Source organism: Phascolarctos cinereus, unplaced genomic scaffold, assembly GCF_003287225.1.
Source record: "Phascolarctos cinereus isolate Bilbo 61053 unplaced genomic scaffold, phaCin_HiC Scaffold_726;HRSCAF=1367, whole genome shotgun sequence".
Taxonomy (NCBI): Eukaryota; Metazoa; Chordata; class Mammalia; order Diprotodontia; family Phascolarctidae; genus Phascolarctos; species Phascolarctos cinereus.
Window position 1 is genome coordinate 423,339,534 of NW_027556098.1, and position 21,666 is coordinate 423,361,199.

At 38.9% G+C, this 21,666-nt stretch overlaps 1 protein-coding gene across 1 annotated transcript in view; it reads right to left on the minus strand.

Annotated features, from left to right (window-relative positions):
• Window positions 1-5,327: 5,327 nt before the first annotated feature.
• The window catches only part of LOC110197804 (uncharacterized), a 52,425-nt gene continuing 36,086 nt past the window's right edge, over window positions 5,328-21,666 (minus strand). Inside the window, 4 exon segments of the mRNA XM_078146281.1 lie at window positions 5,328-5,475; window positions 5,478-7,100; window positions 16,587-16,682; window positions 17,417-17,543. Of these exon segments, the coding sequence (XP_078002407.1) occupies window positions 5,426-5,475; window positions 5,478-7,100; window positions 16,587-16,682; window positions 17,417-17,543 (1,896 nt within the window). The 3' untranslated portion in view covers window positions 5,328-5,425.

The following is a 21,666-nucleotide window of genomic DNA, read 5'->3' on the forward strand; positions in this document are numbered from 1 at the left end:
AACAGATGATGGGTGAAGAATTAGTGATGTTGATGAACCATTCCAATAGGCATCATGGTCAAGGCTGGCATAAAAGTATGTGAAATCAGTCTGAAGTAAAGTGGAATGTGATACAACCCCCATCATGGGAAAGGAAACAATCATAAGAACATGAAAATGTTAAGGATGAATGAGGGAGTAGAGATAGAAGGATAGGGGATATAGTCAGAGAGAGGGGGCAGGAATTCAGGATCTCTCATCTGTTCACATAATTTCTTGTGTTAATTTCTGGGTACCTCCATTTGGAAAGGATATGGAGAAACTGAAGCAAATCTAGACGATCACTAAGAAGATGAAATGCCTTGAGCATGCCTTGTGAGTGCTGGCTGAAGGAAGAGAGGATGACTAGTCTGGAGAAGCAAATGGCCAGGTGGCATATAGTAGCTTTTTTAGGCACATCAAGAACTGAGCTATGGAAGCAAGGCTCTACTAGTTCTGTTTGGGTTTAGAGGACAGAACCAGGTAGTGAATGGAAGCTGTAAAGAAGTAAATTCAGACTTTGTCAAGAGGATAAAAAAATAAAATTCCTTAGAGCTGTCCAGAAAAGGAAGGGGCTGCCATGGGAGGCAATGGGACTCCTTCATTGGAGCTCTTCAAGCACGAGCAGGGAAACCATTAGTCCCATATGTTGTAATGGGTTTTCTTTTGGAGAATGGGTTGAGGTATTTCTTAATAGTTCAGTGTCTCCATGAAAAGAAGTCACTAGTGGAGTGATCTGGGCACCTTTACTTGGACCTACATTAATTATCATTTTATCCATTACATTTGTAGAGCATGTATAAGATCATTATCCAAACTTCTACTCCCACTGGCAGGTTGAGTTTCCAGACCTTTGCTGACTACATCTTCCTTACTGTTCTAGGGGACCCTGAGAGGATGACCATGTCATTTATCATATTATTACTCTAGGGGCCCAATTATAGTGTCTCCCCACAAATATCAACCATTTATCTCTTCAGTGTGATTTACTCAGTGAGTGGAGCCTCATTATGACCCCTTGATATTCATCAGAAACTGACATAGTGTTTATAAAAGAATATTTACTGAAAAGATAAGAGCAAGAACTAAATCACCAAACATCCCCCACCCCCAAATATAGGACATGCTTCCCCTTCTAAATCTTGGTCCCTGGGAAGAGTAAGATTCAACTTAGAATAGTGATTGGCAAATATTTCCCTGACAAAATTTTGTTCTGGGTATGGCAAAACTGAGGGGACATGTCCCACTCTTGTGTGCTGGGTATTGTACACCAGCTATCAATATTATTCATTGCTGAACTAGGTCAAGAGGGTGTCTCCTCATAACTACTTCTTCATTGGACTCAGCAGCTGGCAATCTCTGCTATAGACTCCAATTCCCTCCTACCTTTTGTGGGTCCTCCATACCTTTCAATGGTCACAAGGTCATAGTGTAGTCTGTTCTGTCTCCTATATTTAATCTCCTAAAAGGAGGAAAGAATGAAAACACAACAGAGATGGAAAAACAGGAGCACAATGCCATAGGTTATGGGTGCTAAGTGGAGAAATAAGACTCCCCAAAGCAATACTTGCTACCTCCCTTCCCACTGAGAAGTTTACATTAATTCTTCCTCATTTACAATCAAGAGAGATAAAATGTATTCCCCTATTAGTCTTGAAAAGGTTACAAGCCAAGACTAAAGTGGAGGGAGGGCTGGTGCATGATTTGAGGTTCACAGATAACTATGCATTCTGAGCCTCTGAGGCTGAGATGTAGCAGAGTACAGCTCAATTCTCTGCCACTTGTGCTAATTTCTGGTTTAACAATTAACACCATCCATACATAGACCCATCAGTTACAGTAAATGGAGAAATTGTGAATGCTGTGGATAAGTTTACTTACCTTGACAGTATATTTTCCAGGGCTGTACACACAGATGATTAGGTTGACACATGCATTGCCAGAGCTATCTCAGCATTTGGGAGATAGGACATTGAGAAGTATCAAATGCATAATTTTGATTACATTAAATTAAAAAGGGTTTGTATAAATAAAACTAATGTAGCCAAGATTTGAAGGAAAGCAGAAAATTAGGGGGGGAGGGGAATTTATGGACAGTTTCTCCTTATATCTCAAATATATAGAGAACTTTGTCTTATTTATAAGAATGAGTCATTCCTCAATTAATACATGGTCAAAAGATATGAAGCAGTTTTTCTTTCTTTTTTTCTTCTTTTTTTGACTGTGTAACTCTTTTTTGTTTTGTTTGCTTTTTTGTTTTTTTTTTCACTTCCACAAGTTTTTGAGTTCCAAATTTCTCACCCCTCCCCCAGCCCAAGATGGCATACATTCTGAATACCCCTTCCCCTGGTCTGCCTTCTCTTCTATCTCTCCCCCCTCCCTTCTCTTATCCCCTTCTCCTTCTATTTTCCTGTAGAGCAAGATAGACTTCTGTACCCCCAATTCCTGTATTTCTTATTTCCCAGTTGCATGCGAAAACATTTTTTTCAAAACATGTTTTTAAAACTTTGAGTTCCAAATTTTCTTCCTTCCTCCCTCCCCACCCACCCTCATTGAAAAGGCAAGCAATCAAACAGTTTTTCAATGAAGAAATAAAAACTATATATAGTCCTATGAAAAATGCTCTAAATCGTTATTGATTAGAGAAATGTAAATTTAAAAACTTTGAGATATCTCATATTTATCAGATTGGTTAGAATGATAGAAGGGGAAAATAAATGTTGGAGGTGATGTGGAAAAATTGGGACACTAATACACTGTTGGTGGAACTGTGAACTGATCCAACCATTTTGGAGAGAAATCTGGAATCATGCCCAAACAGTTATAAAACCGTGTATACCTCTGACCTAGCAATACTGCTATTAGGTCTGTTTCACAAGGTGGTCAGAGAAAAAGGAAAAGAACCTATATGTCCCAAAATATTCATAGCAGCTGTCTTTGTGATGACAAAGAATTGGAAATTGACAGGTGCCCATCAATTGGGTAATAAATGGCTGAACAAGTTGTGGTAAGTGATTGTGATGGAATATTGCTGTGCTATACGAAATGATGAGCTGGCTGATTTTAGAAAGAACTGTATGAAATAATGAAGAATGAAATGAACAGAACCAAAGAACATTGCATACACTAACAGTGATATTATTTAAAGAACTGCAAATGACTATGTTATTTTGAGTATTTAAAATATTCAAGTCAACCACAAAGAAACCATAAGGAAGATGTTATCCAAATACAGGTAAAGAACTGAAAAACAGATGCACATATACGTATATGTACATGTATATACACATATACACACACATATCTGAGTCTAATGGTTGCCTTCTTTAGTATGGGGTGGGGAGGGAGAGAGAAAAAAATGAACAGAAAACAAAATCAGAAGGAAGCACAGAAAAGCAGGGTAGCAATGTAGTATTTATTAGTTTTTTCCAAAAAAAGTAAACAGTATGAAATGCACATTCACGGTTTCACATGGAGTCTTCTCTGCGTTGTGCTGTGTCAACAGAAAGCTTTTTTGTCTTTTTGTATTTAAATTCAAAATGAATTTTAAAAAAGGATAAAAAAGATTTTTTTAAAAGTTTGGGTCAAGGTTAGAAACATAACCATATAAAAACTGACAAAGCCATAGTATAACTTTTATATATTTGTTCTTATGATATGATACTTTCTTTGTGTTACAGCCTAATTTGTGATACTTACATTTATAGTTCAATGGTCTTCTTAATCATCCAAGTTATTTACATTCTTTATTTTTAAATAAAATTATTTAATACACATACATACACACACAAGTGGCAGTAGGAGAGAGACATATGAATGTACTTTTGATGAGAACACATATTTAGAGTTTGAAGGAACCACCAAGTCCAACTTTCTCATTTTACAGATGAGTAAACTGAGGCACAGAGAGGTTGTTCCTATTTGAAAGTTATAAGGGAGCATCCAAGTCAGGATTTGAACCCAAGTTTTCTCTGATTGTAAAGCAGTGCTCTATGTATTACAATTACTGCTTTCCTTCACTCTGTTCTAAAAGTCAATCCGAATGAAAAGAGAAGCAACTAAACCGCCAGTATATTTTAAACTACTGACCTTACTATGAGACATATGATCCAAGGAATAATAACCATTGGAAAAGCACACATTTCCACAGTGATTTGTCTTGAAAAGCATTTTACAAATACTGTCTCATTTGTTGCTCACGTATTGCTCTTATTATCCCCATTCTACAGATGGTGAAGCCCAGACAGGAGCAGGTTAAGTGACTTGCTTAGGGTCATACAACTAGTATGTGCCACAGACAGAAATGGAATTCAGGCCTTGTGGCTCCAGGCATAACACTTCATCCACAGGGCCACACAGTTGCTTACAGAAAGCATGAGAGAAATAAACGTCCAACGGTAACCAAAATATTCATATGAGTGCTTTTTTGTGCCATTAAACAACAGGAAACAAAGTGAGTATCAGTCAACTGAGGAATGCCATTATAGTACATTAATGCCATGAAATAAGGAGGAATGATGACAAAAATTAGAATTTCAGAGAAAAAAATCATTGCATTTATACGGTCTTACAGACAGCATAAGTTTGGTATTTTTAAAGAGGCCTTTGTTGTTGGGAGGTCCAGTGAAGTCTGTGCTACAGCAGGAGGCCTTCCTTTCTTAATTAGATGTATTTTATCTCCAGCATGATTTCTCCAATGTAGAGACAACTATGACATCTAGGTGAAGCCCTTCCCACAACCATTGCGTTTATAATCCTTCATTACAGCATGAATATTTGTTGTCTACCAACTGTCCTCCTCTAGAGAAAAGCACATTCCCCTTTAGCACATTCGTAAGGCTTCTCTCCACTAGGAATTCTCTGCTATAAAGTAAGAGAATCTCTGGTTGAAAGTCTTCCCACACTGACTCAATACGGAGCTGCTCATCAGAGTGAATTTTATAATAGTGAACAAAGTCTGAACTCCATTTGAATGCCTTTCCTCATTCATGACAGTGATAAGATTTGTGTAATATGAATTCTCAGATGGGAATAAGAGACGATGGTTGCCTGAAGGCTTTACCACACTGATTACATTCCTAAAGTTTCTCTGCAGTGTGGATTCTCTTCTGTTAAGCTAAGAGTGGTAACCAAAAGCTCTGCCACTCTCATTAACACTAATGAAGTTTCTCTCCAGTGTGGATTCTCTGATGTTTAGCAAGCTTGGAATTGTGTGAAAGCCTTTCCACATTGTTTATATTCAAAAGGTTTCTAACCAATGTGGATTCTTTGATGTCTAGTAAGATTGCCCTTCACTGTGAATGCCTTTCCACATTGTTTACATTCATAAGGTTTTGCTCCACTGTGGATTTTTTCATGATCAGCAAGACCGTAGCTCTTTATGAAACCCTTTCCACACTGTTTACATTCATAAGGTTTCTCTCCAGTGTGGACTCTCTGATGGGCAGCAAGACTGGAGCTCTGTGTGAAAGCCTTTCCACATTGTTTACATTCAAAAGGTTTCTCTCCACTGTGGATTCTCTGGTGTCTAGCAAGATTGCCTTTCACTGTGAATGCTTTTCCACACTGTTTACATTCATAAGGTTTTGCTCCACTGTGGATTTTCTCATGATCAGCAAGACTGTAGTTCTTTGTGAAAGTCTTTCCACATTGTTTACATTCATAAGGTTTCTCTCCAGTGTGGATTCTCTGATGGGCAGCAAGACTGGAGCTCTGTGTAAAAGCCTTTCCACATTGATTACATTCATAAGGTTTCTCTCCAATGTGGATTCTCTGATGTACAGCAAGATGGGAGTTCTGTGTGAAAGATTTTCCACATTGATTGCATTCATAAAGTTTCTCCCCTGTGTGGATTCTCTGATGTGCAGCAAGATGGGAGTTCTGTGTGAAAGCCTTTCCACATTGATTACATTCATGAGGTTTCTCTCCAGTGTGGATTTTCTCATGATTAGTAAGACTGGAGTGAAATCTGAAAGCCTTTCCACATTGTTTACATATATAAGGTTTCTCTCCAGTGTGGATTCTCTGATGTTTAACAAGACTGGAGCTATACGTGAAAGCTTTTACACACAGATTACATTCATAAGGTTTCTCTCCAGTGTGAATTCTCTGATGTACAGCAAGATGTGAATTAAATTGGAAAGCCTTTCCACATTGATTACATTCATAAGGTTTCTCTCCAGTGTGGATTCTCTGATGTTTAACAAGACTGGAGCCATATGTGAAAGCCTTTCCACATTGATTACATTCAAAAGGCTTCTCTCCAGTGTGGATTTTCTGATGTTTAACAAGACTGGAGCCATAGGTGAAAGCCTTTCCACACTGATTACATTCAAAAGGTTTCTCTCCAGTGTGGATTCTCTGATGGCTAATAAGAAGTGATCTGTAGCAGAAAGCCTTCCCACATTCACTACATTTATAAGATGTCATTCCACTATCAATTTTCTGATGTTTCATAAGATCTGAGTTCCTACAAAAGGCCTTCTCACAATGATTATGTGCACATGGTTTCATCTCAGCATGAAGCCTAGGATGGTAAGGAAGAGATGAATGATGAGATAAGGTTGGTTCACATTCATTATATTCATTGGGCTCTTTTCTAATGTGAATTTTCTCATGAGTAATAAGCTTAGAGTTCTGACTGAAGGCTTTTCCACCTTCACTATTTACATAAAGCATCTCTCCAGTACTTTTTTGATATCTAATGAGCTCTGAACTCCAGCTAATAGTCATTTCCTGTTCATTATCTTGATCCATTTGCATTTCAGGAATCTTCTCATGTGACTGAAAAAGTTCTACCACTTCAGGAAAGCACTTGCTATATTCACTATCCTGAAAACAGTCATTTCCTGAGGTAATTTTCTTACAGTGATTTAGGGCTGAAGATTGTTTGAATTTTCTCCCAGTTTTCTCAAATTCACAGTGACCCTTTGGATTTTTATCCACTTTCATATTAGAGTTGTGGATTTGTCTCAAACTGAAGTCACAGGCACCATCACTCACGAATCTTTGCTGGCCAGATTCTTCCACAAAAACTCTCAGCTTTGTAGTCATCTCATGTACTTCAAACATGGTCTCTGCAACTTAAAAAAATAAACAATCATATAAACACAAGAAGACATGCACACCTAAGTATGTGTTCTTCCTTTGGATGGCAGAAAGTAAACTCTTTATGCTGTATTTACCCAGTTAAAAAGAAAACTTTTCAAACTTAAGCAGGCAGAGTCAATCTTTGGAAATGCCATTTGGTCACAACCCTAAGAGGGTTTATTTTAGAAAAAGCTTCACATACAATAACAATGTCTCCTCACAACAAATGTGCAACATGGGAAGGCCCAGCATTCTCATTAACCTTCACAACTCAGTTCATGAGCTCAGAATGGCTGAGCTGCAGCTGAAATTAGAACTTAGACCCTGTGACTGAGCGCGCTCTGTCCACAGTACCAGAAGGCTTTTCTTTATTGTCCTTTCTTTCTTCAAATGCCTCTTGTTGATTATACTCATACTGACTTGACCATACTTATAATTTTGTCCGTCTCAGGTCAAATTCTGCCATTCTGGACTGATCAGTTTGGAGGTACTTGGTCATTCCTGATCAATTTCATATACTAAGCTGAGAAACAGGTTCAGTCTTTTTAACTCACACTGATAATATTCAGTGTTACATCCAACTTTTCTTATACTCTATTCAGATCCAAAGATATTAAGCCACTTGCTGCACATGTACTAAATATTTGTGCTAGTTCATTATCTATCATATATTATGTCTCATACTATATCTTGAGTCCACGATTCTTCTGTCAAGAAGTGAACAGCATGATTCACTATTGATCCTCTAGAACCATGGCCCATGTAGTGGTTCATGATGATGTTCAAAGGGCTTTAGCTAAAAATTCTTTAATGGTAAACCTCATGCAGCAAAGAATTGTTCAGATTTTTGACCCATACATTTTCGCCCTGAACAACAAGCATGTGCATGTGTGAGGCATAATGGATCGCCTTGTGCGGTGATTCCAAATCATCATGATCGGGTATAAAATGACTTTGGTGTTCATGCAGTGATTCCATTAAATTCTGACCACTTCTAGGACTAACATACTGTTCTGGTTTTTCACCCTGTCCTCAAATTATTTCTGCATCGCCATAAAAGTCTGATATTTAATTATAAATCAGCTCTCGGTGGATGGTCACAAGTATGCACACAGTCTTGTTTGCTTTTTGAAAAATGCACCACAAGGGGCAGCGAGATGGTGCAGTGGATAGAGCACTGGCCCTGGAGTCAGGAGGACATGAGTTCAAATCTGGGCTCAGACACTTGATACCTGTTAGCTGTTTGACCCTGGGCAAGTCACTTAACCCCATTACCTAGCCAAAAACAGACAAACAAACAAAAAAAGACAACAACAAAAAATACCCGAGAGTGTCTAGAGACCTTTGCCATATACATACACATGTAATGTGTGTACATTTGTGCATTAAAAAAACACATTTGGGGCAGCTAGGTGGTGATAGAGCACCAACCTTGGATTCAGGAGGACCTGAGTTCAAATCTCGTGTCAGACACTTAGTAGCTAGCTGTGTGATGCTGGGCAAGTCACTTACCCCCTACAGTCTCCAAAATTTAAAAAAAAAGAAGACACAGAAAAATGCACCAGACTAGCTGCCTTAGTCCGAGGTTTCCTTGTAATCTCATTTCATCAGCCATGTGATCACATCAAAAAGCAGCAAAAGTATGTGTTCTTCCAGGCAGATGGTACAGTTTTTGAAAAACATGATCACTAGGCCTACACATTACAAACCATCTTGAAAGATAATTTCACAAAAAAAAAAGGAAGAAAAAGAAATAATTAGAGGCAGCTAGGTGGCACAGTGGATAGAGCACTAGCCCTGGAGTCAGGAGGACCTGAGTTCAAATCCAGCCTCAGACACATAATACTTACAAGCTGTGTGACCCTGGGCAAGTCACTTAACCCCAATTGCCTCACCAAAAAAAAAAAAAAGAAAGATGATTCCACTCATCATTGGTACATGAAATGTGCACATTTATGGACAATACAAAATCTAGTAGACCTGAAAGACAAATAGCTTTTGTTTCAAGAGAATTCAGCAGGTGTTACATCCAAATAACAACCCTGAGTGAAACAAGGCTGTCAAATGAAGGCTAGCTTACTGAAGTTGGAGTGGATACACATTTTTCTGGAGTGGCCGGAGTGAAGGGGAGCACCAGGAAACTGGTGTAGGTTTTGCAATCAAAACTAATCTAGTCAACAGACTTGTATGCCTCCCAAAAGGAGCGAATGCCAGGCTCATGACAATGTAATTTCCACTTGCAGGAAAACACCTTGCCACCATCATCAGTGCTTATGTTCCTACCCTGATGACTGATGAAGGCATAGAAAACATTTTATGAAGACCTAGAGACCATCATCAATATGTAGGAAGAGGATAAGCTTATAATTCTGGGTGACTTTAATGCTACAGTAGGCACAGACTACTAGAAATGGCAGGGAGTGCTTGAGAGGAACGGAGTCGGAAACCGCAACAGCAACAATCACCTACTACTGAAGATGTGTGCATTGCATGATATTCTCATCACCAACACTCTTTTGTTTACCTAAACATAATAAAACTTTGTGGATGCACCCTCATAGCAAACAATGGCATTTAATAGACGATGTCATTGTAAGGAGAAGAGACAGAGAGGATGTGAGAGTGACAAAGGTGATGTGTGGTACAGAGCCCTGGACTCATCACAGACTGATCCTCTCCAAGCTAAACATTCCCATTCAACAAAAGCAGAGGCCCCAAGGCAAGATGACTACCAGAAGACAAGTTCAACAGATTACAGAGCTTCTCTGAGCGAACACTTGATTGCTAACTTGGAGGGAAAGCCAAGCCAACACACAGTAGACAACAGTGGAGCAGAAAAGGAGTGGCAGCTTTCAGAGATTTGGTGAACTCATTTGGGTCAGAACCCTCACAAACATCAAGATTAGTTTCATGAAAATGATGCAGAAATTCAGAAGTTGCTAAATGACAAATGAGAACTCCATAGGGTTTATCAACAGGATTGTTTATCTGTGTCTAAGAAGGCAGCACTGAACTCCATTAAAAATAAAGTACAAGTGAGGCTTAGAGAAATGCGAGATTCCTGGCTTAGTAAGAAGGTAGATGAAATTCAATTGTATGCTAATAATAATAATCCAAAGGGCTTTTATGATGCCCTGAAGGCTATTCATGGACCGAAGACCTATGGTGCATTGCAATTATTCAGTGCCTATAGAGCTACAGTGGTCAGTGATAAGAACACGATCCTGGAGAGATGGGCTGAACACTTCCATAATGTTCTCCACAAACTACCATCAATCAATGCTGAAGCCACTGACTATATACCTCACGTAAAAGTCAATCTCTCTGTAGCCAAATTTCCAACTGAAGAAGAGGTTTTAGATACCATTTTGCTCCTACCCTGTGGCAAAGTACCTGGTGCTTGTTCTATTCCAGCTGAGATTTACAAGGTGAGGGGTCCATAGCTCATACAAAAGCTGACTGAAATTTTCCAGGTTATATGGTAAAAGGAGGTCACCCCCCAGGAGTTCAAGGATGTCTCCATTGTCAATCTCTATAAAGGAAAAGGAAATATGTTGTCATGTGACAATCATGTCTCTCCTTAGTCACTGCTAGCAAGATTCCTCCTTAATAAGCCGACACTTCACCTGGAAGATAGTCATCTACCTGACAGTCAATGTGGCTTTAGAAAGGGCCATGGAATGGTTCATATGATGTTTGCTACCCAATGACTCCAGGAGAAATGCCGGGAGCAGAACAGAGGTCTGTACATAATGTTTGTCCATCTGACTGAGACCTTTGATACTGTCAGTCATGACGGCATATAGAAAACTATGTCAAAATTTGGTTGCCTGGAAAAGTTCAACAGTATTGTACATCAATTTCATGACAGCATGCTTGCTTGGGTTCTAGACAATGGACAATGCTCTCATGATTTTTCAGTCACCAATGGAGTGAAACAAGGCTGTCTACTTGCTGCCATGTTTTTAGCATTATGTTTTCAGTCATGTTGTCAAAGTCTTGAATAAGGATATACATGGCATCAAAGTCAGCTATCACACTGATGGTAAATTCTTCAAGCCAAGACTAAAGTGGAGAGAGAGTTTGATTTTTTGTTTGTAGATAATTGTGCACTCAATGCAGCTCTGAAGCTGAGATGCAACAAGGGATGGATTGATTCTCGGCTGTTTGTACTAATTTTGGCTTAACAATTAACACCAATAAAACACAGGTGCTCTACCAGTCAGCACCACACAATCCACATGCGGAACTACTGGTTACAGCAAACAGAGAAGTTTTGAATACTGTGGATGAGTTCACTTACCTTGACAGTATACTTTGCAGGAATATACACATTGATAATGAGGTTGATGCACAAATTGCCAGAGCTAGTTCAGTATTTGGGAGGCTCCGAAGGAAAAGTATGGGATGGAAGAGGTATTAGACTAAGTACCACCCTGAAGGTCTATACAGAGCTGTTGTGCTGATCTCATTGTTGTGTGGCTGTGAAACCTAGCTAGTCTGCCAGCGCCATGCCAGAAAACTGAATCTTTTCCATTTGAATTCTATTTTCTTACAAAGATTGTGAAGATCACCTGGCAACATAAGGTACTGGACTCTGAGGTCCTTTCTTGCTTTTTTTTTTTAAGGCAACTGAGGTTAAGTGACTTGCCCAGGCTCACACAGCTAGTAAGTGTCTAGTGTTTTTAATAGGAATGTCAAAAATATATTCTGTCAAAAGCATCTGCTGAAATAATTATGTAATTTCCATTAATTTTGTTATTGATATGGTTAATTATACTGACAGTTTTCCTGACATTAAACCAGCCTTACATTCCTAATATCAATCCCACCTGGTCACTGTGCATTATCCTCATGATCAGTAATCTCTTTGCTTACTACTTTATTTAAAATCCATGCATCAACATTCATTAGGGAAATTGGTCTGTAATTTTCTTTCTATGTTTTGGCTCTTCCTAGTTTAGTAACTGCACAATATTTGTATCATAAAAAGAATTTGGTAGGACTCCTTCTTTGCCTATTTTTCCAAATAGCTTATATAGTATTGGAGTTAATTGTTCTTTAAATGTTTGGTAGAATTCACTTGTAAATCCATTTGGACTTGGAGATTTTTTCCTAGGGAGTTCATTGATGGCTTGTTCAATTTCTTTTTCTGAAATGGGGTTATTCAAGTATTTTATTTTGTCTTCTGTTAATCTGGGCAATTTTTATTTCTGTAAATATTCATCCATTTCACTAAGACTGTCAGATTTACTGGCATACAGTTCGGCAAAATAGCTCCTAATTATTGTTTTAATTTCGTCTTCATTGGTGGTGAATTCACTCTTTTCATTTTAGATACTGGTAATCTGGTTTTCTTCTTTCTTTTTAATCAAAGGTTTATCTATTACACTGGTTTTTCTTTTCATACGACTAGCTCTTAGTTTTATTAGTTCAACAGGTTTTTTTAAATTTTAATTTTATTAATCTCTCCTTTGATTTTCAAAATTTCTAATTTGGCATTTAATTGGGGAGCTTTAATTTGTTCTTTTTCTAGCTTTTCAGTTGCATGCCCAATTCATTGATCTCCTCTTTCTCTATTTTATTCACATAAGCATTTAGAGATATAAAATTTCCCCTAAGAACTGCTTTGGCTGCATCCCAGAAGTTTTAGTATGTTGTCTCATTGTTGTCATTTTCTTGGATGAAGTTATTGATTGTTTCTATGATTTGATGTTCGACCCACTCATTCTTTAGGATTAGAATATTTAGCTTCCAATTGATTTTTAGTCTATCTTTCCATGGCCCTTTATTATATATAATTTTTATTGCATTATGATCTGAAAAGGATGCACTTAATACTTCTGCCTTTCTCCACTGGACTGTGAGGTTTTTATGCCCTAGCACATGGTCAATTTTTTTGTACATGCTATGTACCACTGAGAAAAAGGTATATTCCTTTCTATCCCTATTCAATTTTCTCCAGAGGTCTACTATATCTAACTTTTCTAAAATTCTATTCACCTCCTTAACTTCTTTCTCATTTATTTTGTGGTTAGATTTATCTAGTTCTAAGAGGGGGAGGTTTAGATTCCCCACTAGTATAATTTTGCTGTCTATTTCTTCCTGTAACTCACTTAACTTCTCCCCTAAGAATCTGGATGCTATATCATTTGGTGCACATATGTTTAGTAATGATTTACTTCATTGTCTATGGTGCCTTTTAGCAGGATGTAGTTTCCTTCCTTACCTCTCTTAATTAGATTTATTTATGCCTTTTGCTTTGTCTGAGGTTAGGATTGCTACCCCTGGTTTTTTTAAATTTGGCTGAAACATAACATATTCTGATCCAGCCTTTTACCTTTACTCTGTGTACCTCTCTGCTTCAAATGCGTGTCTTGTAAACAACACATTGTAGGATTATGATTTTTAATGCACTCTGCTATCCGCTTCCGTTTTATGTGAGAGTTCATCCCATTCACATTTACAGTTATGATTACTGTGTCTTTCTCTCCACCCTATTTCCCCTTCCTCCCCATTTATACTTTTCTCTGTCTTTTCACCCTTTCCCTCCTCACCAGTGTTTTGTTTCTGACTAGCTTTCTCAATCTGCCGTCCCTCCTATCAGCCCCCTCCCTTTTCTTTCCCCTTTCCCCCACTACTTCTTCCCTCCTCTTTGCCCTCTCTTCTATCCACTCCCTCCTCTTTCTTTTCCCTTTCCTCTCCTACTTCCTATAGGGTAAGACAAATTTCTGTACCCAACTGAGTGTGTATGTTACTCCCTCTTTGACCCAAATCTGATGACAGTAAGGTTCACACAAAGTTCGTCTGTGTCCCTTCTTTCCCTCTACTGTAATAGGTCTTTGCATCTCTTCATGTGATGTAATGTGGAAGGTGCTAAGTCTTGTTTAATCCTGACTGTAGTTCCACAATATTTAAGTTATTTCTTTCTGGCTTCTTGCAGTATTTTCTCCTTGACCTGGTAATTATGGAATTTGGCCACAATTTGGAATTTTTTTCAGAAGGTGATTAGTGAATTCTTTCAATGACTATTTTACCTTCTGGTTCTGGGATACCAGAGCAGTTTTTCTTGATAATTTCTTGAAAGATGCTGTCCAGACTCTTTTCTTGATCATGGCTTTCAGGTAGTCTAATAATTCTTAAATTATCTCTCCTGGATCGATTTTCCAGGTCAGTGGTTTTTCCAATGAGGTATTTTACATTGTCTTCTATTTTTTTTCATTCTGTTTGACTGATTCTTGATGTCTCATAACTTCATCTTCCACTTACCCAATTCTAATTTTTAAGGAATTATTTTCTTCAGTTAGCTTTTGTACTCCCTTTTCCATTTGGCTAATTCTACTTTTTAAGTTCTTCTCTTCATTGAATTTTTTTGCCTCCTTTTCCATTTGGCCAATTCTACCTTTTAAGGAGTTGATTACTTCAGTGGATTTTTTTTCATTCAGTCAACTGTATTTTTTAAGGAATTGTTTTCTTCAGTCACTTTTTATCCTTCCTTTTCCACACTATTGATCTTTTGCATACCTCTCATTTCTTTTCCCATTTTTTCTTCTATCTCTCTTACTTGATTTTTAAAATCCTTCTTGAGCTCTTCCAAGGAGGCTTTTTGGACTTGGGACCAATTCATACTCCTTTTTTGAGGTTTTGGATGTAGGTATATTGATAACGTCCTTTTCTGAATTTCTGTCTTGATCGTCCCTGTCACCATAGTAACTCTCAAGGGTAAATGTTTGTTTTTGCTTTTTGCTTATCTCATTTGCATATTTCCTGGCGGGAGCACCAGCCCAAGCTTCTTTTTCTTCTTCTTCTTCTTTTTTTACTTTTCTTTTGGTGAGGCGATCAGGGTTAAATGACTTTCCAGGGTCACACAGCTAATAAGTATTAAGTGTCTGAGGCTGGATTTGAACTCAGGTCCTCCTGACTCCAAGGCCAGAACTCTATTCACTGTGCCACCTAGTTGTTCCTGGCCCAAGCTTCTTGTGCTAGGTGCCAGGGGCCTGGTAACTGGCTTTGTGCGCTAGGGCCTCAGGTGTTGGCAGCAGGAGCTACAGGGGTCTGGCAGCTTACCTGGTATTGAGCCTGGGTCCTAATGGTGCCATCTGGAGTGTGCCAAGGCCAGGTGGGATTTTTCTGCATTTCTCTCGAGACCACACTGAAACACAGGGAGGTCCAACCAACACAGGATGCCTGCCTACACAGGGCTGCACCAGAGCACAGGGAGGTCTGGCAGCTGTAGGATGCCTGTCCACCCTGTGCTGGACTGAAGCATGTGGTGGTTCTCCAAGCTGGGTTCTGCTAGTTCCCCTGGCTGTGTTAAGGCACATGGGGGGAGTGGGGTACTACTGTTGGCGTTGTCTGCTCCATCACCCTGGGGCTTGGGATCTCCCAGTGGTTTGCTGACATGGAGCTTGCTGCTGGCTTGCTGAGATACTTCCTGTCCTGGAATGTACTCCCCTTTTATCAGAGATAGACCGATCCTCCAAGGCTACAGGTTTAAAAAACTGCTCCACCCCATCTTTCCACTGGCTCCACTGTTCCAGGATTTGTTCTGGGACACAATTTTATGGTTTTTGTGGAGGTGAATATGGGACAGAGACAGCAATATACTACTTACTCTGCCATCTTGGCTCCCAGAAGTCCACTGAGGTCCTTTCTTGAGCTAAACTGCCAAACATTCAAGGTCTACCGTAGCGAGTGAAATTCCAAGGAGGTAGCCACTTAGTTTTTGAATGCCAAATGTACATTCCCTAAAAGACTATTTTATGGAGAACTCACACAAAGCAAGTGCTCACTTGCAGGTCGGAGGAAGCAGTACAAGGACACTCTCAAGGTCTCTCTGAAGGACTTTGGAATTGACTGTGTGACATGGGAGACACTGGCATGGGACCACCCATTTGGCACGCCCTCATCAGAGAAGGTGCTCTGCTCAATAAGCAAAGCAGAACTGAAGTAGCTTAAAGGGAATCAAGATGTGCAAATTTAGAGAATCCATCCCAAATGTTCACATAGACTACTTGTGCCCAACCTGTGATAGAGCATTCCGAGCTCTGATCAGCCACAGTCAGACACTGTCATTTGACTCTACGATAGTGATGTCATCTCGGTTGTCTTGGAGAATGAAGGACAACAACCAGCCAGCAAAGAGTTCCTATTAGCCACCCTCAGCCCCTCCGAGATGCTTCCAGAAGAGTTCCATGGCCCTGTGTTCAAAACAGTGACTTCCTACAGGCTCACACTTTTCTGACTGGAAGAGAACTGGAAGGCCAAAGAGTCTCAGGCCCCCCCCCTTTTTCATTTTCCAGCTCCTCTCTTTTATTATAGATGAGGAAACTGGGGCTCAGATGTGCAGTTACTTGCCCAGGATCCCACTGCTGAAATGTGTCTAAAAACAAATTCCAAACTTTAGCATTTCCTTCACTACAACACACAAAGGTCTCTTGTGATAACAGCCCTCACACACCTGCTTTCATCTCACTCACCTGGACAGGAGCTCCTTCGGCCTTTTTGCTCCAGAGTCCCTGGTGCTTCCCCGTGCTTAAAAAGGAAGATCAAATCTTCTCTAGGAAGTGAAAGCCCTGAGTATACAGAATAAGGAAGGGATGAGGACAGAGAGAAATATGCAATTTAGTTCTTTTTAGAGAAAGGTGACATGCGAGCAAGGAACACAGGATGGTTCCCAGGACACCTCAAGGATGGTTTCCATGGTATCAACTGTTGGCACCTTTGGAGGGGGACAGAAACCATGTAGCTTACTTGGAATCAGAAAATTCCACCTTTATTCACAACTTTCACAGAAGAATAAGCACACTGCAAAGCTTCTATTACCTAGAAATTGGAGGCTGCTGGTAGTTCAGTGGTTAGAGGTCTGAAGCTGGAGTCAGAAAGATAAGTTCTGACCAGCCTCAGACACATGGTAGCTGTGTGCCTCTGGGCAAGTTACTCAACCTCTGTTTGCTTCACTTCCCTAAACTATGAAATGGAGATAATAATACTACAGGGACGTTGTGAGGATCACGTAGTAATAATTATAAAGCACTTTTCCCAGACATTGAAGATACACACATGCATATGTGTGTGCATATGTATATATACATACACACATATATATATATATATGTTATATATATACACATATATCTAATGTATGTAGGTATATGCTTAGTCTCCACCCTTCCTTTCCTACCACTTGGGCTAGAATTTGAGGGAAGAATGAAGGAAGAATAAAGATAAACTTGCTATGCCAGGCAGGATTAGGAGAAATAAGCTACCAAGGTAATACCTCAGAGTTACCTAAGGAAAAGGTCCTTACCCACAGAAAGAAGGTTCTGGGAGGTTTCCAGCATGACCTCCTTGTACAGCTCTTTCTGAGAATTGTCCAACAGGCCCCACTCCTCCAGGGTGAAGTCCACAGCCACATCCTGGAATGCCACCAGCTCCTAAACCATCAAATGCAACAAGATTTAGAGTGAAAGAGACCAAAATTCATCTAGCCCAACCCTCATCAACTCAAGGAGGAAAATGAAACACAGATGGGATTTGCCCAAAACTCATAATCTTTTTGAGTATCAGAGTCAACAACTGAAACCATAGTCAATAACAGCCTAATGGAATGTTGAGAAAAGCATTTTGTATTTCAAGTGAGAGTCAATGTGGAATAATAAAAGTTGGAGAAATGTCTTATTATGAAATGCTTCTCTATGGAATCAAGGAGAAGGCACATGCTCTATCCATGAGTTATGAGAACATGAGGAGAAAGCAAGAAGGTGATGTGAAATTCCTCCTCATCAGAAATGTCATAAATGATAATGTTAAGAAAATTCTATGAAGACTATGAGAAGTTTTCTGTAGAAAAACATTACTAGTGATTTTTTAGAAGAAAACAAAGAAAAAATAATTATCTAGTAAATTTCCACAAAGGCCGAAATAAAGACTTACCTAGATGAAAGCATGAAGAGGCTTCTTAAGAAATATTACTTACAATCTGGACTGAATTAAGTGGTATTAGACCATTTCCAGGCAAGTGAAGTTACCTGTTGTAATATTGAGGGCTTGGGGTAACACTGGATATGCCATATCATAGGCAAAAAAACCCCAAACTCATCTTTGCTTTATGATTGCTTTCACTTTTTAATGGAATATATTAATTCACATTAATATTTAGTTATATAGAAATAAGAGTAAATATGATGGATAAAGGAGGGTTCCTTCATTTATTAAAAATGCAGTATTTTATTAAATGGGGTTGAAGATTTAGCTAATTCATAAGAAAGATATTGACAGTTTATTTATGAAAAACAAATAATTTAAACATACCCCTAGAACTTTGGGACCAAGAGTCAAGAGAATGAGTTAAGAGGCAAACTGATGGCTCTCACACAAGAGAGTAGCAACATCGGCAAAACCTTTAATACTTGGGAGGGGTCATCTATTTTTCCCACCTGCTACATGCAGACCCCATGTTTGGCTAATGCACTTGACATCTGATGTTCTTCCATTTCTAGCAGAATGATAGAATTCATTTTTTCAGAAGTCCTATTAATTTGGAGCAATTCTCTTTCACATAGATAAAAAACCTTTCACTTTTTTGTCATTTTGATTTCTTCCTTAAAATGTGTGATTTATGTTCTATTTGTAGCCTATATTTCACTTTTAGTTTCCTTTATTTATGTTATTGAATTTCTGAGCAATTAAAGAATGTATTAGTCTTTTCCCAATTTTTTAGATTGCCAAGAATTTACAAAATTTTCCATTTCACTGGAGTCTCCTGAGTCATATGACTATAGACAGCTTTGATTTCATCTGAAAACTGCCTGTTCATATTCTTTGACCATTTGTCAATTGGGGAATGGCTTGTATTATTATAAATTTGGCTCAGTTCTCTATAAATTTGAGAAATGAGGCCTTTATCAGATACTGGCTGTAAAAATTGTTTCCTCGCTTTCTGCTTTCCTTCTAATTTTGGTTGCATTGGTCATTTGTGCAAAAGCTTTTTAATTTAACGTCATCAAAATGATCCATTCTGCATCTCATAATGCTCTCTATCTCCTTGTTTGGTCATGAATTCTTCCTTTCTCCATAGATCCGACAGGTAGACTATTCTTTGCTCTTCTAATTTGCTTATGGTGTCATGCTTTCTGCCTAAATCATGTACCCATTTTGATCTTATCTTGGAATATGGTATGAGACATTGATCTATACCTAGTTGGTGCCCTTTTGGTTTCCAGTTTTCCCAGTAGTTTTTGTCAAATAATGAGTTCTTATCCCAGAAGCTGGGGTCCTTGGGTTTGTTAAAAAGTAGATTACTACAGTCATTGATGACTGTGTCTTGTGTACTTAATCTATTTCACTGATACAGCACTCTATTTCTTAGCCAGTACCAAACAGTTTTGATGATTACTGATTTAAAATATGGTTGGAGATCTGGTATTATTAGGACACCTCCCTTTGTATTTTTTTTTCATTAATTCTCTTGATATTCTTGACCTCCGGTTCTTCCTGATGAATCTTGTTGTTTTTTCTAGCTCTATCAAATAATTTTCTGTAGTTTGATTAGTGTGGCACTGAGTAAGTAAATTAACTTAGGTCGAATTGTCATTTTTTATTATATTGGCTCAGGCTACCCATGAGCAATTGATATTTTTTTTCAATTATTTAGATCTGACTTTATTTGTGTGAAAAGTGTTTTGTAACTGTGTTCATATAGTTCCTGGATTTGTCTTGGCAGGTAGACTCCCACATACTTTATCACATTTACAGTAACTTTAAATGAAATTTCTCTTTCTGTCTCCTGCTATTGAGCTCTGTTGATCACAGAAAGAAATGCTGATGCTTTATGTGGGTTTATCTTATATACTTCAACTTTGTTAAAATTGTTAATTATTTCAAGTAGTTTTTTAGCTAATTCTCTAGGGTTCTCTAAGTATACCATTATTATCATCTGCAAAGAATGATAGCTTTGTTTCTTCATTGCCTATTCTAATTCTTTTGATTTCTTTTTCTTCTCTTATTGCTACAACTAACATTTCTAGTACTATATTGAATAATAATGGTAATAATGGTCAGTCTTGCTTCACCCCCGATATTACTGGGAAGGCTTCTAGCTTATCCCCATTATAGATAATGCTTGCTGATGGTTTTAGATAAACATTGCATATCATTTTAAGGAACATTCCCTTTATTCCTATGCTCTCTAGTGTTTTTTAATACGAATGGGTGCTATATTTTGTCAAAAGTTTTTTCAATATCCATTGAGACAATCACAAGATTCCTGTTGATTTTGTTACTAATATGATCAATTATATTGATAGTTTTCCTAATACTGAACCAATCCTAGATTCCTGGCATAAATCCCACCTGGTCATAGTATATAATCCTTGTGATACATTGCTGCAATCACCTGGCTAATATTTTGTTCAAAATTTCTGCATTGATATTCTTCAGGGAAATTGGTCTGTAATTTTCTTTCTCTGTCTTGCCTCTTCCTGGTTTAGGTATCAGCACCACATTTGCGTCATAAAAGGACTCCTTCTTCACCTATTTTTTCCAAATAGTTTCTACAGTATTGGAATTAATTGTTCTTTAAATGTTTGGTCTCTCTGTTCCTTTAAAACACACCTCAAGCACCATTATCTGCATGAAGCCTTACCTGCTCTCTCCCACTGCTGGTAGCCTCCCTTTCCAAACACTCTCTATTTAAACCTTTGTATTTATTTGACTTTATTCACTCATACTGATGTGGTATCTATTTTTAGGGGTACCTGTAGTCTCCTCTATTAGAATGTAAGCTGGGATTATTCCATCATCTGTAGCTAGTCCAACGCCTGGCACAAAGCAGACCCATCAGAAACACTGGATGACAAACTGGGCCATTTTACCAGATTTTCTCCTCATTTTTCATTCTTAATTATTCTCCAAAGTTGACCTTGGGCTCGGGGCCTAGATCTGGATGCGGCCATTCTCTCTCACATCCCTGCCATCTGCCCCTTTCCCATTTTGTCTCTACTTGTGGGCTATCGGTACCCCTTTTTCCCCTTCCTCCATGCACTGCCGCCCATTCCCTCTTGTCCAGACCAGGGATTAGCGGCTTTCCTGATGCCCTCACACCAGGGAGGAAGGGGGTCTGCTGGGATGCCTAGAGCACACACACATAAGGCGGGTTCCTCTAAAGTAGGAGGGAGCCAAGCTGTGGTGTGACAGTAAAGGCTGAACACCCAGCTTTCTGAGAAGAAACAACTGTAAGCACAACACATGTCTAAGGTGTGTGTTCCTCATGGTCACCACCTTCTTGTGTCTGGAAAACCAACAAACCCCTCAAGCCTTGACTTGCAGCACCGGCCGATTCTCGAGACCCAGAACAGTGGGGGGCACAGAGGAGCCACTCTCTAATGCTTACTGACTTGATCTAAGAATTGGTAAATAAGAGGGACTCAGAGGGACCTGGGAAGGTGTGTGAGCTGAGGCAGAGTCAGTGAGCAGAACCAGGAGGACAATCTCTGCTCTGCAGGCAACAGGCAAGGACAAGAGCTGGGGGAGCCTTCAGGCCTCTGCTCCAGGCCTGTG